The following is a 15,790-nucleotide window of genomic DNA, read 5'->3' as shown; positions in this document are numbered from 1 at the left end:
GGGGACGGAGAGAGTGGTGCCCGAACCCATGTAGGACAAATTTGTCAGAGCACCAAACGCCGTCGTAGCGTCTCGGGACCGTGTCATGTCGACGTCTCTATTACACCGTGCCGCGCGTCGTGGCGGGAGAGGGGGACGGGACTGAGGGGGCCGGGGGGAGGGCGGGAGTAGGTGGGATCCCAGGTGAACTACGGACTACCGGCTCGTTAGGTGAGTAGGATATAGCTGCGCCTTGGACCGGAGCGTCCTCGTCGTCTGCCGCGGGAGTTTGTTGTCGCGCCGGTCGTCAGAGGGACATCCTTCGCGTTCAGCATGTCGTACGCGAGCGCGCGCGCGCTCTAGATCCGCGTGGGAGGAGCAGCTTGAGTGCAGCACCTGGGTATGGGTGGAAATAACACGCGCAAGCACTCACACACACACTCACACACACACACACACACACAAGCACACACGAGCGCCGCTCACTGAAACTGGTCCATAAAGCTACCGCCATATTTTTATGCTTTTATGAAACTTAACTACGCAGATAAGTGCACTCAGGGCGGCCACTGGCGAGACGCCAACAACACACGACACACGACCGCCCGCCACTACTGCCGGGCGTGCAGAGCTTTTTAACCACCCTCCCTCACCCACTTATTACTTTGTCTGCGCGCGCTGCTGCTCTCTTTGTAAACCACCTCGGGCGACTTGCGCGGAACATTTTACCCAAAAACTATTATGTCACACCCATACTCCGAACTTGTTATTATTTATTTTAGATGAAAATCCCGTCGTAACTAAATAGAGCATGATGGGTATACAAGCAACGTGTTCGGCTCAAGAAGGGGTGTGTCGACGCTTGTCGAGTCGAGCGCCCCGCGCCTCGTAAACTCGTGCGCTGAAGGCGATGACGGCCCGGCGTGGACCACACACTGGCCGCGCCGCCGCCGCCGCCCACCGGCACCGGCCGGGGCCGTGTGTATCTCTCCATCCCCAGCGGAGATTAAGCCACTACACAGAATGCGATCGCGGGCCGTGAGCACATAAAGTGTGCGAGGGAGCCTAATTCTGGTGGTCCTGCGGGGACCCGGCGGGGGGCCTCGCGGCCGCGTAAGGCAGACTTAGTAGGGCAGCGTCCTTATACGGCCCCGAGAGTCACCCACCCACGGCGTCAACGCCCGGCCGCATCGGTACCTCATGGTGAAGGGGGAGGGGTTGCTGGAGCACAGGCATTGCTGCAGGCTATCCCATCCATCGATATAACCGTCTCTAACAAACAAGCCGTCGTAAAAGCCCCTTTTGCGAAGTTGCAGAACCGTACTGTCTCGCACAGAACCGCGCCTGGCGGCCGTGGGGTAGGCAACCCACCCACACGCATGCGTGCAGTACATTAGAACTTCGAAAAGTGAGCGGGGTCATTCAAACAGCTTTGTAGTTTGTATTGCTTTTCGTTTCAATGTAGTGCGAGAGCTCGTCTGCCTGGCCCCGAGTTTTAAACGTATACACATGAACGAACCAGGATTATTTAAGTGTTGGCCCCAGCGCGTCGCACGCACGCACGCACGCAGTCTCTCACACGCCTAAATCCCGCTCATAACTCGGCGTTGTGTTAGCGGCTCTGACTTGGGTAGCGCCGCATCCCGCCCCACCCCGCCCCGTCCCACCAGACCAGAGGCCCCGCCAGCACCGCCACCCAGCACCGCGGGAGCGTGTCGTCTCAAAGTAAATCCACTTTTGTTTTGATTCCGCGCGCTGGGCGTTGTGTTTGATGAATCCCTGACGCGGCGCGACTAGAAGACGCCCACCGCCCCGCCCCGCCCCGTCCCGCCCCGCCTCGCCCAACACCGCCCTCTCACAGGGTCCCGCGGACTCTTCCGCCGCCGGTGACTCATTCACGTTCGCATTCGCGCGGTCCACCCGGGGGAGGACACGCCAAAGCGCCGGCCGGCGGCGTCACGCGCGCTCCTCCTCAGAAACTCAGAAAAAGAAACAACAAGATGAAGACCGAGTTTTTATACCTCGTCCTGTAAATAGGCTACGACTTTTGTTTCTGCGAAGTAGAGCCCCACTCGCGGCCGGCCCGCGGCCCGTTTGGGTCCGTGTGGGTCTCCGGAGACTGAGACTGCCCTCCTCTACGATGACGACTTCCTTTTTAGGCGCTCATCCTCTTATTCGCCAGCACGGAATGACGCCCGCGCCACGCCACGCCACCGGGCCTGGGCGCGCCCGGCCCGGCGGGGACCGGCGGGGACCTCACCTCGGGCGAGCGAGCGAACCTGATCCGCGCCGCGACAGTCTCACGTAAAGTAGATCCACACGCGCCCCGCCCACGGGCCTCGGTGTCGGCTGCGGGCGGAAACGACATGGCAGCGCAGGGCCGCCGCCACCGCCGTCCGCACCTCCTCCGACCAGCTCCTCGCCGAAGTGGCGCACGTTTCCACCTGGACGCGGCGGCGGACGCGCCAGGAAGGTTGTACTGTACGGTCCTATAAAACCACCAAAGAGATGCTGCGACGTCAATCGGACGCTGCTGCTGTGCTGGTTGCAGGCTGCTGGCTGCTGGCTGTTTCACACAGGACAACAACTGCGCCGTGATTGCAGCAGCAGATGTGTGCAGGGCCTGGCTTGGCCTGGCGTGGCCTGGCGCGGATAGACGCGGCGCGGAAGGGCCTGTCTGTGAACCGTATAGGTCTCTCGGTCACGCTGCGTGGCAGCAGGGGCAGAGCGAGGAGGGGGCGGGGTCGCCGACGACGACGGCACGCGGTGGTCTAGTCAAAGACAAACATTATCCGCTTCACGGCTCAGTCAGACAGCCGTCTCGGCAGACGACTCCATTCGACTCCATTTCTGTACAACTTTTGATTTCTGCCAGATGGTTTTTGAATGTCGCTCGCGGTTCACTTGTCCCTCGTATCATTTTACCCACGATAACGCTATTACTTTCGCTTTCCAGGCGCAGTGGGCCAGCACCCGCATCAGTTGAGGTGGCGCGCCCAGGAGCCCTCGGTGCGCCACGCGGCCGGCGGATACTACCGCGGTAGCGCTGGTGAGTGACGTGGCACTCTCAGGAGCAGCCCCTTACACACTTTGTTTCACTTTTGTCGTGTCCCCGACTTCCTTCAAAATATAAGAAGTGATGTCTGATTAACCCCGCCCATTTCAATAAAGTTAAATACTGCACCGCATGCAGGTGGGTGGGCGGATTGCCTATCCGGTCGCCGTTAAGCGGCCGCGCGTCTGCGTGCGGTACACTGTATAACCTACTCTGTAACTTACACGGGGATTATCGAATCGGTCACCTGCTGGTAACAGCAGAAGTAAAATGGCAAGATATTTTGTTTTTCCATTTTACTTCTTCACGTCCAGCTCTGAAATACCCTATTAAACAACAACTCTTTGGCCGTATCCAGGGTCGCACACCACGCCGAGGCCGGAGCCCGCCGCGGACGGCTACGCCAGGTTCTCCCAGGTGCGCCAGATGACGGCCCAGCAGCACGGCGAGGCGACGGCCAATAGCCGCGGCAGGTCCAGCCAGCGGGCGTACAGCAGGATGCTCTTCAAGTAAGCTACATCGCACGCGGCGCGGAGGCGAGCACACAAGGTTTGGCGTAAAGTTGGCTTCGGGATCGAATTAAAGTCGGGTAATGGTTAAATCTGATATCCCAGAGCCGGATTACAAGCAGAATAACACGCTTTTAAAAGTGGGGGAGACGGGGTTCTCATGGCTCCTGCAGAGTTTATGACGTGCCGTTACAGCGTGTCGTTGTCGCGGTCGTGCGAACGTCAAAAGTTTGCATCGACATCGCCAACGGACAGAATTAGATTTCCACAGAATTTGTTTGGGGATAGTTTTTCTTGTCGGAAAAGAGAATTTTGCGTGTCTAGTTTTCTTTTTCGCGCGTTCATCGTCGCGATGGGTGGGCGAGTAGTGTCGCGAGGAGGTCGCACCACAGCGGCGGCGCGGGATTAGACGTGGATCTCGGGGATGCACACACACACACTTCGCTGCTCCAAGCTCGAGATATTTTTTTCGTTTTTCGTTTTGCCCACCCGTTGACTTATACCCGCTGCGCCGTGTCGCGCGTTATGTTATGACAGCTGGGACTTCGCGCCCGCCACAGCCGCCGTCCCCACCCTGAGCCGCGACCCTTGGCGCCGGCCCGAGCACGAGCAGCCGCCGCCGCGGCCGGCCAGCGCCGCGCCCGCGCACCCGGAGCGGCCGCGCCCGCCCGCGCACCTCGAGCACGCGACCCGGCCGGCGCAGCCTGCGCACCAAGGCGCTGTGCGACCGCGCCCGGAGCCCGAGGAGCCCGGCCTGCACGGCGCGCACGCCCTGCTGCACGGCCGTCAGCAGCAGTGGCGCACGCAGACCCCGGCGCCCGCCGCCGGCACGAGCCAGCTGCACGCGCTGCACAACCGGCACCACGCGCTCGTCCAGCACCGCCGCCCGGACCCGGACCTGCGCCCGGAGGACAGGAGCACGAACCACGTGGGCGGCGCGGTACCGCGCCCGCACGTGCACGTGCACGTCCCGGACAACGCCAACGAGATCCACCAGCTGCACGTGGGCGGCGCGGTACCGCGCCCGCAATTGCACGTCCCGGACCGCTCCAACGAGATCCACCAGCTGCACCACGGTAAGCGCCGGACAGGCAGGCAGCCCAACGCACCCCTCCGCCCGGCCGGCGGCGCTACCCCGAGCGGAGGGTGGCATGGCAAGGAGTAGCGACGGCGCCCTTCGGCTGTTGCAGGGGAGCCCGACCGGCACCGCGGCAAGCAGAGGCGCCCGCACTTCCCCTACTGGCTCGGCGCCGACAACCAGACCCGCGGCGCGCTGGAGTCGGCCACGGCCTCGGCCCCACAGGGTGGACGGCGCGACGGCATAGACTTCGTGCACGGCCAGCCTGACGAGTGAGTACCCTCCTTCACCCCTCCCCTGCTGCGCCACCGTCGGCGCCTCTCCTCTCACCCGTCCACGTGTTCCAGGGCGCGCGCCGTGGGGCCGGACGGCCGCCCCCGGGGCCGCAAGTGGTGGAACAGGCAGCGCAAGCGGCTGGAGCGGCGGCGCCAACAGGAGGAGCGCCGTCGCCAGGGCCTGCCGCCGCTGCCGCCCCCGCCGCAACGCCGCCCCACCGTCTGGAAGGCCCAGTTCCACGACTACAGCCTGCCGGCGGCCACCACCACCACCACCACCACGCAAGTGCCGCACCGAGAGCCGGCCGCGCCGGGCGAGCAGCGCCCGGGCCTTAACGAGGGTTGGGTGAGGATCGTCAACCCGCCGCCGGAGATCGCCTCCCGCTTCAACGTGCCCCTGGGCTCCGCCCGCACGGCCGCGCCGCCCGTAGCGCCGCTGCACCGCTACGACATGGACAACGAGCTGGACGTGGTGTTCGGGGAGCCCCCCAAGGCCACCAGGCTCTACCAGCACGTGACCACACCCCGCAGCCTGCCGCTGACGCCCACCACGCCGCGCCCGCGTCACGAGAGCGCCACGTCCATCTACCACCGCATCCCGGGCAGGCTGTCCAATACGGAGTATAGGGTGCACGGTGCGCAGCGCAACCCTTACCGAGGCACCATCGTGGTGCACGAGGTGAGGCCAACCACAACCACATCCACAACCACCACAACAACCACCACAACAACCACCCCTGAACCTACCACAACGACTACTACTACATCCGCCCCTGAGCCAACCACAACCACCACGACCACTACCCAACAACCACACACCACCACCACCACTGAACCTTCGCGGTCGTTGGAGGACAACAACGTCGCCGCTTCTTCGGAAGAGACTGGACCGGGTCGCAGGCCGATAATAGACAACAATGTTGTGGCTGAGGGAAGCGAAGAAGTGGAAGAAGACAGAGTCGAGGAGGAGCTGGAGAGAGCCAGGCAGGAGCTGGAGAGGAGCAGGCTCGAACAGGAGAGGATGCGACAAGAGGCCATTGCTGGGGAGGAGGCGGAGAGAAAGGAGCAGGAGAGGATCAGGATAGAAGCTGCGTTAAAAGAGGAAGCTGAGAAGATTGAGCAAGAGAGGATCAGACTGGAGGCCATCGCCAAAAAAGAGGCAGAGAGAAGAGAACAAGAGAGGGTAAGGCTGGAGACCATCGCCAAGGAAGAGGCGGCCAGATTGGAACAGGAGAGGGTCAGGCTGGAGACCATTGCCAGGGAAGAGGCGGACAGAAGGGAACAAGAGAGGCTAAGAACGGAGACCATTGCCAAAGAAGAGGCGGCGAGATTGGAACAGGAAAGGGTCCGGCTGGAGATCATTGCCAAAGAAGAGGCGGACAGAAGGGAACAAGAGAGGATAAGGATGGAGACCGTCGCCAAGGAAGAAGCAGAGAGGATCGAGCAGGAGAGAGAAAGGCTAGAGAAGGCCGCTAGAGAACTGGCAGAGAGAGAGGAGCAGGAGAGGATAGAACAAGAGAGAATCAGACATGAAGAACATAGGAAGGAAGAGGAAGAGCAGGAGAGACAAGAAGTAGTAACCGAGGACCAATTGGCAAAGGAGGAGAATGAGAATGAGATGAAGAATAAGTTAAGAAAAGACGAAGAGGAACGTCAGGCTAGAGAGAAGCTACGGCAGGAAGAGGAAAGGATACGACTTGAGACCGAAGAGGAGTTAACGAAGATAGAAGATACGAGACGTCTTGATGACACGGAAGAAAATAGACTTCTCGAAGAAAGGAGACTGGCAGAGCGGAGAGAGCAGGAGCGACTTGAGGAGCTCCGTAGAGAGGAGGAGAGGCTAGAAGAAGAGCGAAGACTTGAAGAACGTCGGGAGGAAGAAAGAAGAGCTGCAGAGCGCCGTGAAGAGGAGAAACGCCTGGAAGAAAAGCGAAGAAAGGAAGAGATCGAACGTCTCCGACTCGAAGAAGAGCGAAAAGAAGAAGAACGTTTGCTGAAGGAGCGTGAGGAGGAAGAGAAGTTAGAGGCAGAGAGGAGGGTAGAAGAGAGGCGTCTAGAAGAAAAGAGACTTGAAGAGCGACGCCTAGAGATGAGGCGAGAGTTTGAACGACGCCTGGAAGAGCGCCGGCAGGCAGAGAAGCTGGAGGAAGAGAGGCGCGAAGAGGAGCGCAAAGAACAAGCGAGGAGAGCGGAAGAGAGGCGCTTAACCGAGCGCAGAGAGCAGGAGAGAAGGGAGCAGGAGCGACGAGAAGAAGAGCGCCGCGAGGAAGAACGTCGTGAAGAGGAGCGCCGCCGTGAAGAGCAGCGCCAGGAGGTGCTGCGCCTCGAGGCACGCCTGCAAGAAGAGCGCCTACAGGCCGAGCGTAGAGAGAAGGAGCGCCTCGAAGAGGAGCGTCTTGCTGCCGAGCGCGCTGAGGAGGATCTCCGCAGAAAGCAGCAACTTGCACTTCAGGAGCAAGAACGGGAACGACTGGAAAAGGAACGATTGGAGCGGCTGAGGCTGGAAAAACAGAGGGCCGAGAGCGAGCGGGTGGACGAAGAGGAGGAAGAAGAGGACGAAGAGGAGGACGACACGAAAGAAAGTGAACAGGTTGGTAGCGTTGAGGAAAGTGGGGAGGAGCGAGTGGCCGTAGGAAAGGGTAGAGAGCGAGAGAGAGACGAAGAGAACGAGGTAGAAAAAGAAAGTGAGTTAGAGGAAAAAGAAAATGTTGCCGTGGAAGAGCAAAGCAGGGAGGAAGAGGAAGAAAAAGAAGATGAAGAGACTGAAGATCAAATAGGAGAGGAACGCCAAGAAGTAGACAATGCAACTACGGAAAAGACTAAAGTTGAGGCGGATTCGGTAGAGAACCAGGATCACAAGTTGAAGAGCGCTGAAGAAACGGGTGCTACTGGCGAGGGTGGATCAACAGAGGACACCCAGGGGGGAAATGACAGTTCGGAGGAGGAGGATGAGGAGGAAGATCAAGTCAAAGTTAAAGAGGAAGAGAAAAGAAAGGAAGAAATTGATCCCCCAGTACAACATGTTGAAACTTTAAACGAGGGAAATGGGGAAGAAGTATCCGTTGAAAATGAGGCTGATAGTGAAGGTGGCGAACAAGCCAAGGCGCACGAAACAGTAAAAAGCCAAGAAACTAATGAAGACAAGTCAGACGAGGAGAGTTTCAGAAGTGAAGATGAAGACGAGCGAACAGGAGAACGGGAAACGCAGGTAGAGCATGAGGAAGGCGATGATGATGATGAGAGCGATGAGAAAGAGAACGAGGAAGAGCACAGTACTCCTCCAATCCCTTCCACCTCTTCACCCTCTTCGACCACGGAGCACGCGGAAAGTGAGAAGGGTGGCGCATCGTCAGAAGAATCTTCCAGGGAAAACGAGGTTCAAGAGGGCAAAGACGATCAGGAAGGAGTCGGTGGTCGGGATTCGGACGAAGACCTCAGCTGCAACGACGAGGCGCCAGATTTGGAGCACGCCCAGATCAGATATGTCCGGTAAGTAAGAGTGGGAGGTTAGCGTTGGCACCGCGTCGGCACGGCGTTGGCCCGGCGTCGGCCCGGCGTTGGCCCGGCTCAGAAATCCGCGGCGAGTACAGAGTTTGCCCTGTTCTTCTCCAGCGCTGGCGAGACTGCGGAGGCCCACTACGAGTGCTACCCGGGCTACGCGCTGAGGGGCGAGGCGCGCCTGGTGTGCTCCGGGGGACGCTGGGTGGGCAACGTTCCCAGCTGCCAGCCCGTGGACCCGTGCCTCGAGGACCGCGGCGGCTGCGACCAGGTTTGCACCAACGTGGACGGCGAGCCCGAGTGCTCCTGCAGGGAAGGATTCCGCATGGACGGCGATTTCTGTATTGGTAAGAGAGCGTTATGCCAGAGAGGTAGAGGAGTCAGCCCGGAGCTTTCACGCAACGTGTCCTACAGACGTGAACGAGTGCGAGAGCAACGGCGGCAAAGGGCCGTGCCAGGACGTCTGCGAGAACCTGGAGGGCAGCTACCGCTGCAGCTGCAGCGGCGTGGAGGGCAGCCGGCTGGCCTCGGACAACCGCACCTGCGAGGACGTGGACGAGTGCGCCGTCAACAACCACGGCTGCTCGCACACCTGCCTCAACACACAGGGCTCGGCCTTCTGCCTGTGCCCCGACGGGATGGTGCTGCACTCCGACTGGAAGACCTGTGTCGGTGAGTACTCGCAGTGGTGATTGGTCGATGATTGATGTATGACTGTCACCGACTTTCCGTTTATCTTCGAATTGGCTCTCAGCAGAGGAGAAGCAGACCAGCAAGGCGAAAGAGAGTAGCGAGCGCGAAGAGGAGGGTGAGCAGGAGGGTGACGAGGATGAGCGAGAGGAAGGAGGGGAGGAGGAGGAGGAAGAGGAGGAAGAAGGGAACAGCGATGCCGAAGGGGACGAGGCGGAGAGTGATGGTGAAGGAGGTGGGGGTGATGACTACGTGGACGACCAACCGATCAGCGCGGTCGGGCGGCTGCCTAGACCAGGTGAGCTGCATTTCGCTAGGTAATTTAAATTAGTCTGCTCAAAATCTCATTTTCGTTGTTTCATCCACAATAGATGTAACCGTTCCTTGGATAAAGTGTCCCCCGGACGTTATCACGGAACTTTTGCCGGGGAGCACAACTTCCAAAGTGACAATTGGTAAACCAAGACTGAGCCATGGCATAAGCTGGAAAAAGTAAGTCAGAGGTCACTCAGCGTCTCTGTCTCTCGCCTATATACGATTCGGGTGGCTATGGCTAATCATCGCTCTCTGTTGTGACAGTGACGTCGCCGCGCATCCCTCGTGGGGGAAGTCCCGGCGCACGGATCTGCCGGCCGGCAGTCACGCCGTGACGTTCAGCGTCAAGGACCCCGCCACTCGTAAGAAGGCGGCCTGCGTCGTCATGGTCCACGTCCAACGTAAGTCAAAGAGACACCCATGCCGCACCGAGTAAACTGCGATTCAATGTCCAACCGGCGTCATATGTAGGGATAACCTCAATTTTGTGGACGAAGTCATGTTGACATCCTAACATTTATCACTGGTCAAAATTGGCTAGTAATGCCTCGGTGAGGTGAGAGGGAACATTGTGGTGAACGTTGGATTCCAAACGTCACCTGCTTATGGATTTTCCAGAGGAAGGACGCCCGTTTTCCTCCGATTCATTCGACAAATTACAGAAGCTCGTCGACGCCTGCGATACTCGGGGTAGGCCACCCCGCAATACACGCATGCACTGAAGGCAAGATGTTGCCTACCTACCAGGCGCTATTAGAGCTTGCATAGCTGAACGGCAGCTCGGCGACCGATAGACGGCGCCTGCGATACCCCGTGTAGGCCACCCCGCAATACACGCATGCAATGCAGACAAGTTGTTGCCTACCTATCAGGCGCCATGACAGCTTGTAAAGCTGAACTAGGCAGTTTCGTAACGGCTTACAACAGACGTACTTTCTAGGTGTCCCGTTGCCTGACGCAACTCAAAGTCAGGGCGGGACGCCAGCTCCACGCAGCTGTTTCGCGGGTCTGCCTGGCTTGACCGTGCTAAAGCCTACCGGTGACTTTGTCCGCAGGCGCCGAGCCGCCGGTGATAGCGGACTGCCCGCCGGTCGTCCGCGCCAGGGTGAAGGGAAGGAAGCGGTCAGCAGCCGTGACCTGGCCGGAGCCAACGGTCGAGGACAACGTGGGCGTCGCCAGGATGCACCGATCAAGAGTAAGGAGTCGCGTGCGGGTGGCAAAACGGAAGTCCGTTTTTCCCGCGGTTTAAACCGCAACAAATTTGTTTCATTAATTTGAACTCTCCATGTACAGGAGCCGGGTTCGCGGTTCCCCATCGGCAAGACGTTGGTGACTTACGAGGCGACCGACGCGGTGGGTCAGTCGTCGACGTGCAGCTTCCTGGTGGACGTCCGCAGCAAAGCGTAGTGATAGGATATATTTAAGTGATTATTTTTTACGTTATTATTCGTATTAATGTTACCAGAACGTATAACTATAAGAAGCACACAATGGTGCGTTATTTTAAATTTTTTACGGTTCTTTAGAGTTTGAGATTTTTTCTATGAAAACGTGTAGAATCGGGGAAAATGTTAATGTCCATCAGGAGACAGATGTAGTATGTGTCAGAGGGTGTGTGCATGGTGTGTGGTGTGTCGCCGCGCGTGGTGTGTCCCGCCCACCCAGAGGCGGCGCACTCTCAGGCGGGAACTAAATGATGGCAAACGGCCTGGAAGCTGATCTGAACACGAAAGAAGTGACATGAAAAAAATTAGTGCCCAGTCCCAGTCAAGGGACATAATTTTTCAGCGGGCCCTGTGTGTTCGCTGTCTGCTCCGTTTTCCTGCGGTGCACCTGCAAAGGAGAAAGGGCGCAAAGAGGCGTGTGTGATTGGTTCAGGTTGTAATGCAAAACGATGCTGTTTTGGTGCTGTGTAAAAGTTTTTATTTTGTCATATTCAGAAAGTTTTAGCGTCTGAATATATTTAACCTACCAGGAGTTTTAGAGACAAATATGTTAGATAAATGAACGGCAGTCTACGGCTTGGTCGAAATGAATCGAACGTTTCGTTGCATGCTTTTGGTTTGCTGAGTAAGTTTCTCTTGCATTGAAGTGAATATATTTTGAGTTGCTTTGTACACATCCAGTTTTAGGGAACGGCAGACGCACGTTGCACGTGTTATAAAACGGGTATAGAAAATACTGACGAGAACAAAGTAACAGGCGTGGGCATAAGTACAGTTTATTATTTATTTATTTTGTACACATCGAGCTCGAGCTTGAAATAGACCTGAAGCGGAATATGCCGTGACTTCAAGGTTGAAGTCCCCTCGACTTACATATACTTGAAACAGTAGTAATTATATATAAGAACGAAACTACTGTCTCAGGCTGCAACACCACTAGACCTGCGCTTTAATTTCAATTTTCACGTTACGTACTTCAAAGCTTTTCCTACTTTCATAATAGATGTATAGTGCTGTAGTATGCCTTCGATGCATGACTCGTGCATACGGGTATAAACCCCTGGGTAGTATCGGTGCCGTTAACTCGTGCCAAATTCAAGACGATCCAAGAACACCCTTTTCTCCGACAATAATGATGGGAGTCTTTTAAATGCCATACACCCGCGTTTTATGCCAGACACCCGAGCCCCGAGACAACTCACGCTCAAAACATCAGTGGAACCTAAATGTTACTTGCCCTATAACCGACAATGGCCGCACAAAGTAACATTTTTTTTCATATGGCAGTTAGGGGTACATGTTGCCTGAATACTGTGGTTCCTTTGTTTGATGTGAACACCCGAATGAGTACCAGCGTGTAACTGGATTAACTATCCCGGCAAAAGTAAATAGTTTTTAAAGATTTTCATTCATTTAAATCTTGATTTGAAACTTACTTAATTTTAAGAGAAGATAATCAATCAAGAGACTGTACTTGATCAGCATAACCAACCTTTGAATATCATTGACTTTCTCAATCAACATGTTCGCAACTGACTAGATATTAGATATTAATACAATCACCATAGGAATAAGCCCTCGCCTGAATCAAGCCTGAATCCTATGTAAATAAACATTTAAAAGAAGTTAACAAAATTATTTACATCAGAAAGATTGTTTTAGTAAGACTAATAAGAATACCTCCAAAATCAGGCAGAAATGCTTGATAATTATTTGGTAGGCATCTCACAATATTGCCGACAGAAGATGTACACTATACACACCGAAAGAAAATAACAGACAACTAAGACAAAGTACGATACTCTATAGAAAAATAGAAACAGGTATAACGATAACGAATGGAAACAGATGATTATTATTTCCCCTCTTCTCGCACAAGTTCAATCTGAGTATTGCCCTAAAAGTCGTAACGGAGATAAAATTTCACAAACAAAACGAATTTTGTTGAACATCAGCAAAATTGTTTTGCTGTTTGGGCAAAAAAGGGATTGAACGGTTGTCCCATCAAAAATTCGGAAGTAATAATTAAAAAAACAAAAAACATTTGGCCAAGATGGGCCATAATTGATTAACGTCTTCGCCACTTCGATATTGAAAGTAGTCGTCCCCAATGTTGTGATGGCAAAACGTCCCACTAATACATTTTTGTGGAGTAGGCTGCATCTACACCTGCCTACTAGGCAACACCTCAGAGCGGCTGCGTGAGTGTTGCCTAGTCGGCAGGCGTAGATGCGTCCTGGTCTAAATAAGTGTATTTGGGGGAATTTTTCCCTAACTTTTATCGCAACACTGGTCGTCCCTTCCCCATTTCTAATCTTTACTGTAATAGCTTTGGAATGGTATCCCTACATGAAGCATCCAAGATAAACACGTCAGTCATTCACATGATTCTTTTCATTCGCTTATCTATGACACACATACACTTGCATGCAACTACTCACTTGCGTACTTATATACAGACACGCACTCATGTTCATATTAATTGCCATAAGCGAACCCAGGCCCAGGCCCACACCTACTACACGGACGCTCACTTAAGGATGAATACATCGTCGGGTCAGTCTACGTAGAAATCAGCCCCAAATCTAGTTAAGAGACTGATCCACATTAAAATATTGCAATGTAATCAAGTGCATGGTTACATCCCTAAATTTGTTCCTCTTTCTGACAGGAGGAAAGAGGGCTATGCACACACACACAAATTTACAATATGTACAACATGAAGGCAAGCGCGGATATATAAGCAATAAAAGTATTCTATTGTTGTACTGCTTCCTTTGCACAAAACAACTCCTCTTCCCAAAGAGTTGGCTGTTTTGGAGACAATTTTTCCACAGGATGACGTATAGAACAATTTGATTAAGAGCGGGAATTTGATAAGTTCTGACAGGTTCTCAGAATAAGAGCGTATGTAATAATTCTTGGTAATTGTTCTACGTGTTAGCACCAAAACTGCCCTCTGGATATTTACAGTGCACTATCATTAGAATCCATTGCTGAAATGAAGGCGTTCTCTATGAGTCACATATTAACAGAGGTTGACACAATTAAAGACTCACTGTCGTATAATATCTTTAGCTAAATATGATGCTCATATAGTCTATCGGGGAAAATTATTTAAAATATTAACAAAGTGTACCTTTTTCTTGGATTAATGTGACAGCATCAGCATGTTCATTTATCTCATATCATTTATATGAGTAACTCTCACTGTAAAAATTGGTCAAATGTGAGATAAATATGTGTTTAAGCTATGCTGTGTGCGTCCATTCTTATAATTCGTCGTGTGGAGTGCCTCTATATGTCCGTCAACTCTGCACATGTCTAATATCTTTGCCTCATATGCACAATGCTTATACAACTATCAATACATTTCAAGCTTCGGACAGGTTTCAATGAAGCTATTGTAGGTTGGCCCAACTTATGCTGTCGTTTCACAGATCTTTTAAGGTACTGTACGAATACCTCGTACCGCACGTGCGTAGATACAAATTTCGTGCATGAGAAGATAAACGTGGTGCTGTGCAGTGGGCCAAAGAGAGATTCTTTCATAACTTTCCACCATTCCTATTTGGCAAACTCCTGCCACCGCCTAGCCATGATAAGCATAATATACTTAGATAACAGCACTGACTATACTTGCTAATTAACTTTCATCTACGCGTTGGACTCCTTGAGCCCCTCCAGCTTCTCGAGCTGGTGCGGTTCCAGGTCCTCCGGCACTTCCGCCTTGACGCCGGCCCCGGATGGCAGGGGCGGCGGGTCGTCGGCGTCCTCTTCGGGCGGCGGCGGCGGCACCTCGTCCGGAGACTCGGGCTGCTGCTTCCTGGCGCCGGAGGGCGCCTGGCTCTGCGAGTTGTCGGTGGTGAAGGACTCCTCGCTACCGGTGCTGCTGCTGGCCGGCACGGCCGTCTGCGGCTCCTCCTCTTCGGCGGCGTCCTGGTCGCCGTCGCCCTCCTCCTCCGGGGGCGGCGGGAAGCTGCTGCCGGCCTCCTCCACCATCGGCGTGGCACAAGTGATGACGATGGAGGCGACGCACAGGCCGGGGTCATCGCCATCGGCCCCCTGTCCCTCGTCCGAGACGGGCTCGCCATCCTGCAGCACATCAAGGTTTGCATCAGCGGGGGAAGTAAGAGGAACATGACGAGCGTGCAAGAGTAGTGTGTCATAATTTTGCCTAGTTAGAAACGGAGTTGAGTGAGTCAAATTCGATAAAGTTTAGCAGCAGCTACATCATACCTCTCCCTCCACAGCGATCGTCACAATCGGCGGCACAATGATTGGTGGTCCTGATTTGGCAGCTTGCGAGAAATAGACACACACACTTAGACAATACACAATAGGCCACTTATTGCAACCATCAGAAAGTCAGAGCGGGGTACGCTAACACTCGCGCGTTCGAAAATATAAAGCTCATACGGGGAGGCACCTTTAACAATTATTTGTAACTAAAAGACGAATATATTTCTTTTCTATTGCGTTGGTGTAAAATGGTCATGCACATGCATTCGCAGCTTTGCAACTAGATTTGTTGTTTCAATTTCTGCAGTCCGCTACAAATATGCCCTGCACACAATTTCAAAATTTATGAGTTTTCGTGAGGTAAATAGCTAGATAACTATAAACTTAGCCACATGCATTTCACGGCATGGCATACCGAACTAAGGCTCATACTGACTTTATTTTAAACTCTATTCGGAAGAGAATGAAAATAGAACCATTTTGTCAACTATTTATATTTGAAAAAAGAACGATTTAACCTCTATGTGACGTTTAACGTGTCTAAAATGTAATTTTTAGTGACCAAGTTCATCTATCTTACTTGGCAATATAAATTAAATATAGCGACAAAAACAAAGGCAAGGCCGTCACTTGCATTCGCTTTGAAAATACAAGGCAGTCGGTCTAGGCGCGGTTTTATGGGGGAGGGGGCGAAGGGCCCCCCC

At 54.1% G+C, this 15,790-nt stretch overlaps 2 protein-coding genes across 3 annotated transcripts in view; one reads left to right on the top strand and one right to left on the bottom strand.

Annotated features, from left to right (window-relative positions):
- LOC113210332 (uncharacterized) overlaps positions 1 to 12,469 on the top strand; it is a 17,730-nt gene extending 5,261 nt beyond the window's left edge. Inside the window, exons 2-13 of one of the 2 annotated variants that reach the window (XM_052268265.1) lie at positions 2,936 to 3,028; positions 3,393 to 3,543; positions 4,081 to 4,619; positions 4,734 to 4,893; positions 4,969 to 8,385; positions 8,509 to 8,741; positions 8,809 to 9,066; positions 9,152 to 9,382; positions 9,456 to 9,576; positions 9,664 to 9,800; positions 10,455 to 10,594; positions 10,693 to 12,469. In XM_052268265.1, coding sequence (XP_052124225.1) covers positions 2,936 to 3,028; positions 3,393 to 3,543; positions 4,081 to 4,619; positions 4,734 to 4,893; positions 4,969 to 8,385; positions 8,509 to 8,741; positions 8,809 to 9,066; positions 9,152 to 9,382; positions 9,456 to 9,576; positions 9,664 to 9,800; positions 10,455 to 10,594; positions 10,693 to 10,806 — 5,594 coding nt within the window. In that variant the 3' untranslated portion in view covers positions 10,807 to 12,469. Of the gene's footprint in view, positions 1 to 2,935; positions 3,029 to 3,392; positions 3,544 to 4,080; positions 4,620 to 4,733; positions 4,894 to 4,968; positions 8,386 to 8,508; positions 8,742 to 8,808; positions 9,067 to 9,148; positions 9,383 to 9,455; positions 9,577 to 9,663; positions 9,801 to 10,454; positions 10,595 to 10,692 lie in introns of both variants that reach the window. The other variant, XM_052268264.1, reaches the window with a different exon arrangement.
- Positions 11,596 to 15,790, bottom strand: part of LOC113211069 (protein nervous wreck) — a 28,720-nt gene continuing 24,525 nt past the window's right edge. The window contains exons 12-13 of the mRNA XM_052268275.1: positions 15,084 to 15,145; positions 11,596 to 14,939 (exon numbers count right to left, since the gene is read on the bottom strand). Of these exons, the coding sequence (XP_052124235.1) occupies positions 14,502 to 14,939; positions 15,084 to 15,145 (500 nt within the window). The 3' untranslated portion in view covers positions 11,596 to 14,501. The remainder of the gene's footprint in view (positions 14,940 to 15,083; positions 15,146 to 15,790) is intronic.

Source organism: Frankliniella occidentalis, unplaced genomic scaffold (genome assembly GCF_000697945.3).
Source record: "Frankliniella occidentalis isolate FOCC.00 unplaced genomic scaffold, Focc_3.1 Scaffold66, whole genome shotgun sequence".
NCBI classification, from domain to species: domain Eukaryota; kingdom Metazoa; phylum Arthropoda; class Insecta; order Thysanoptera; family Thripidae; genus Frankliniella; species Frankliniella occidentalis.
This window is presented reverse-complemented; position numbering and strand designations above follow the sequence as displayed.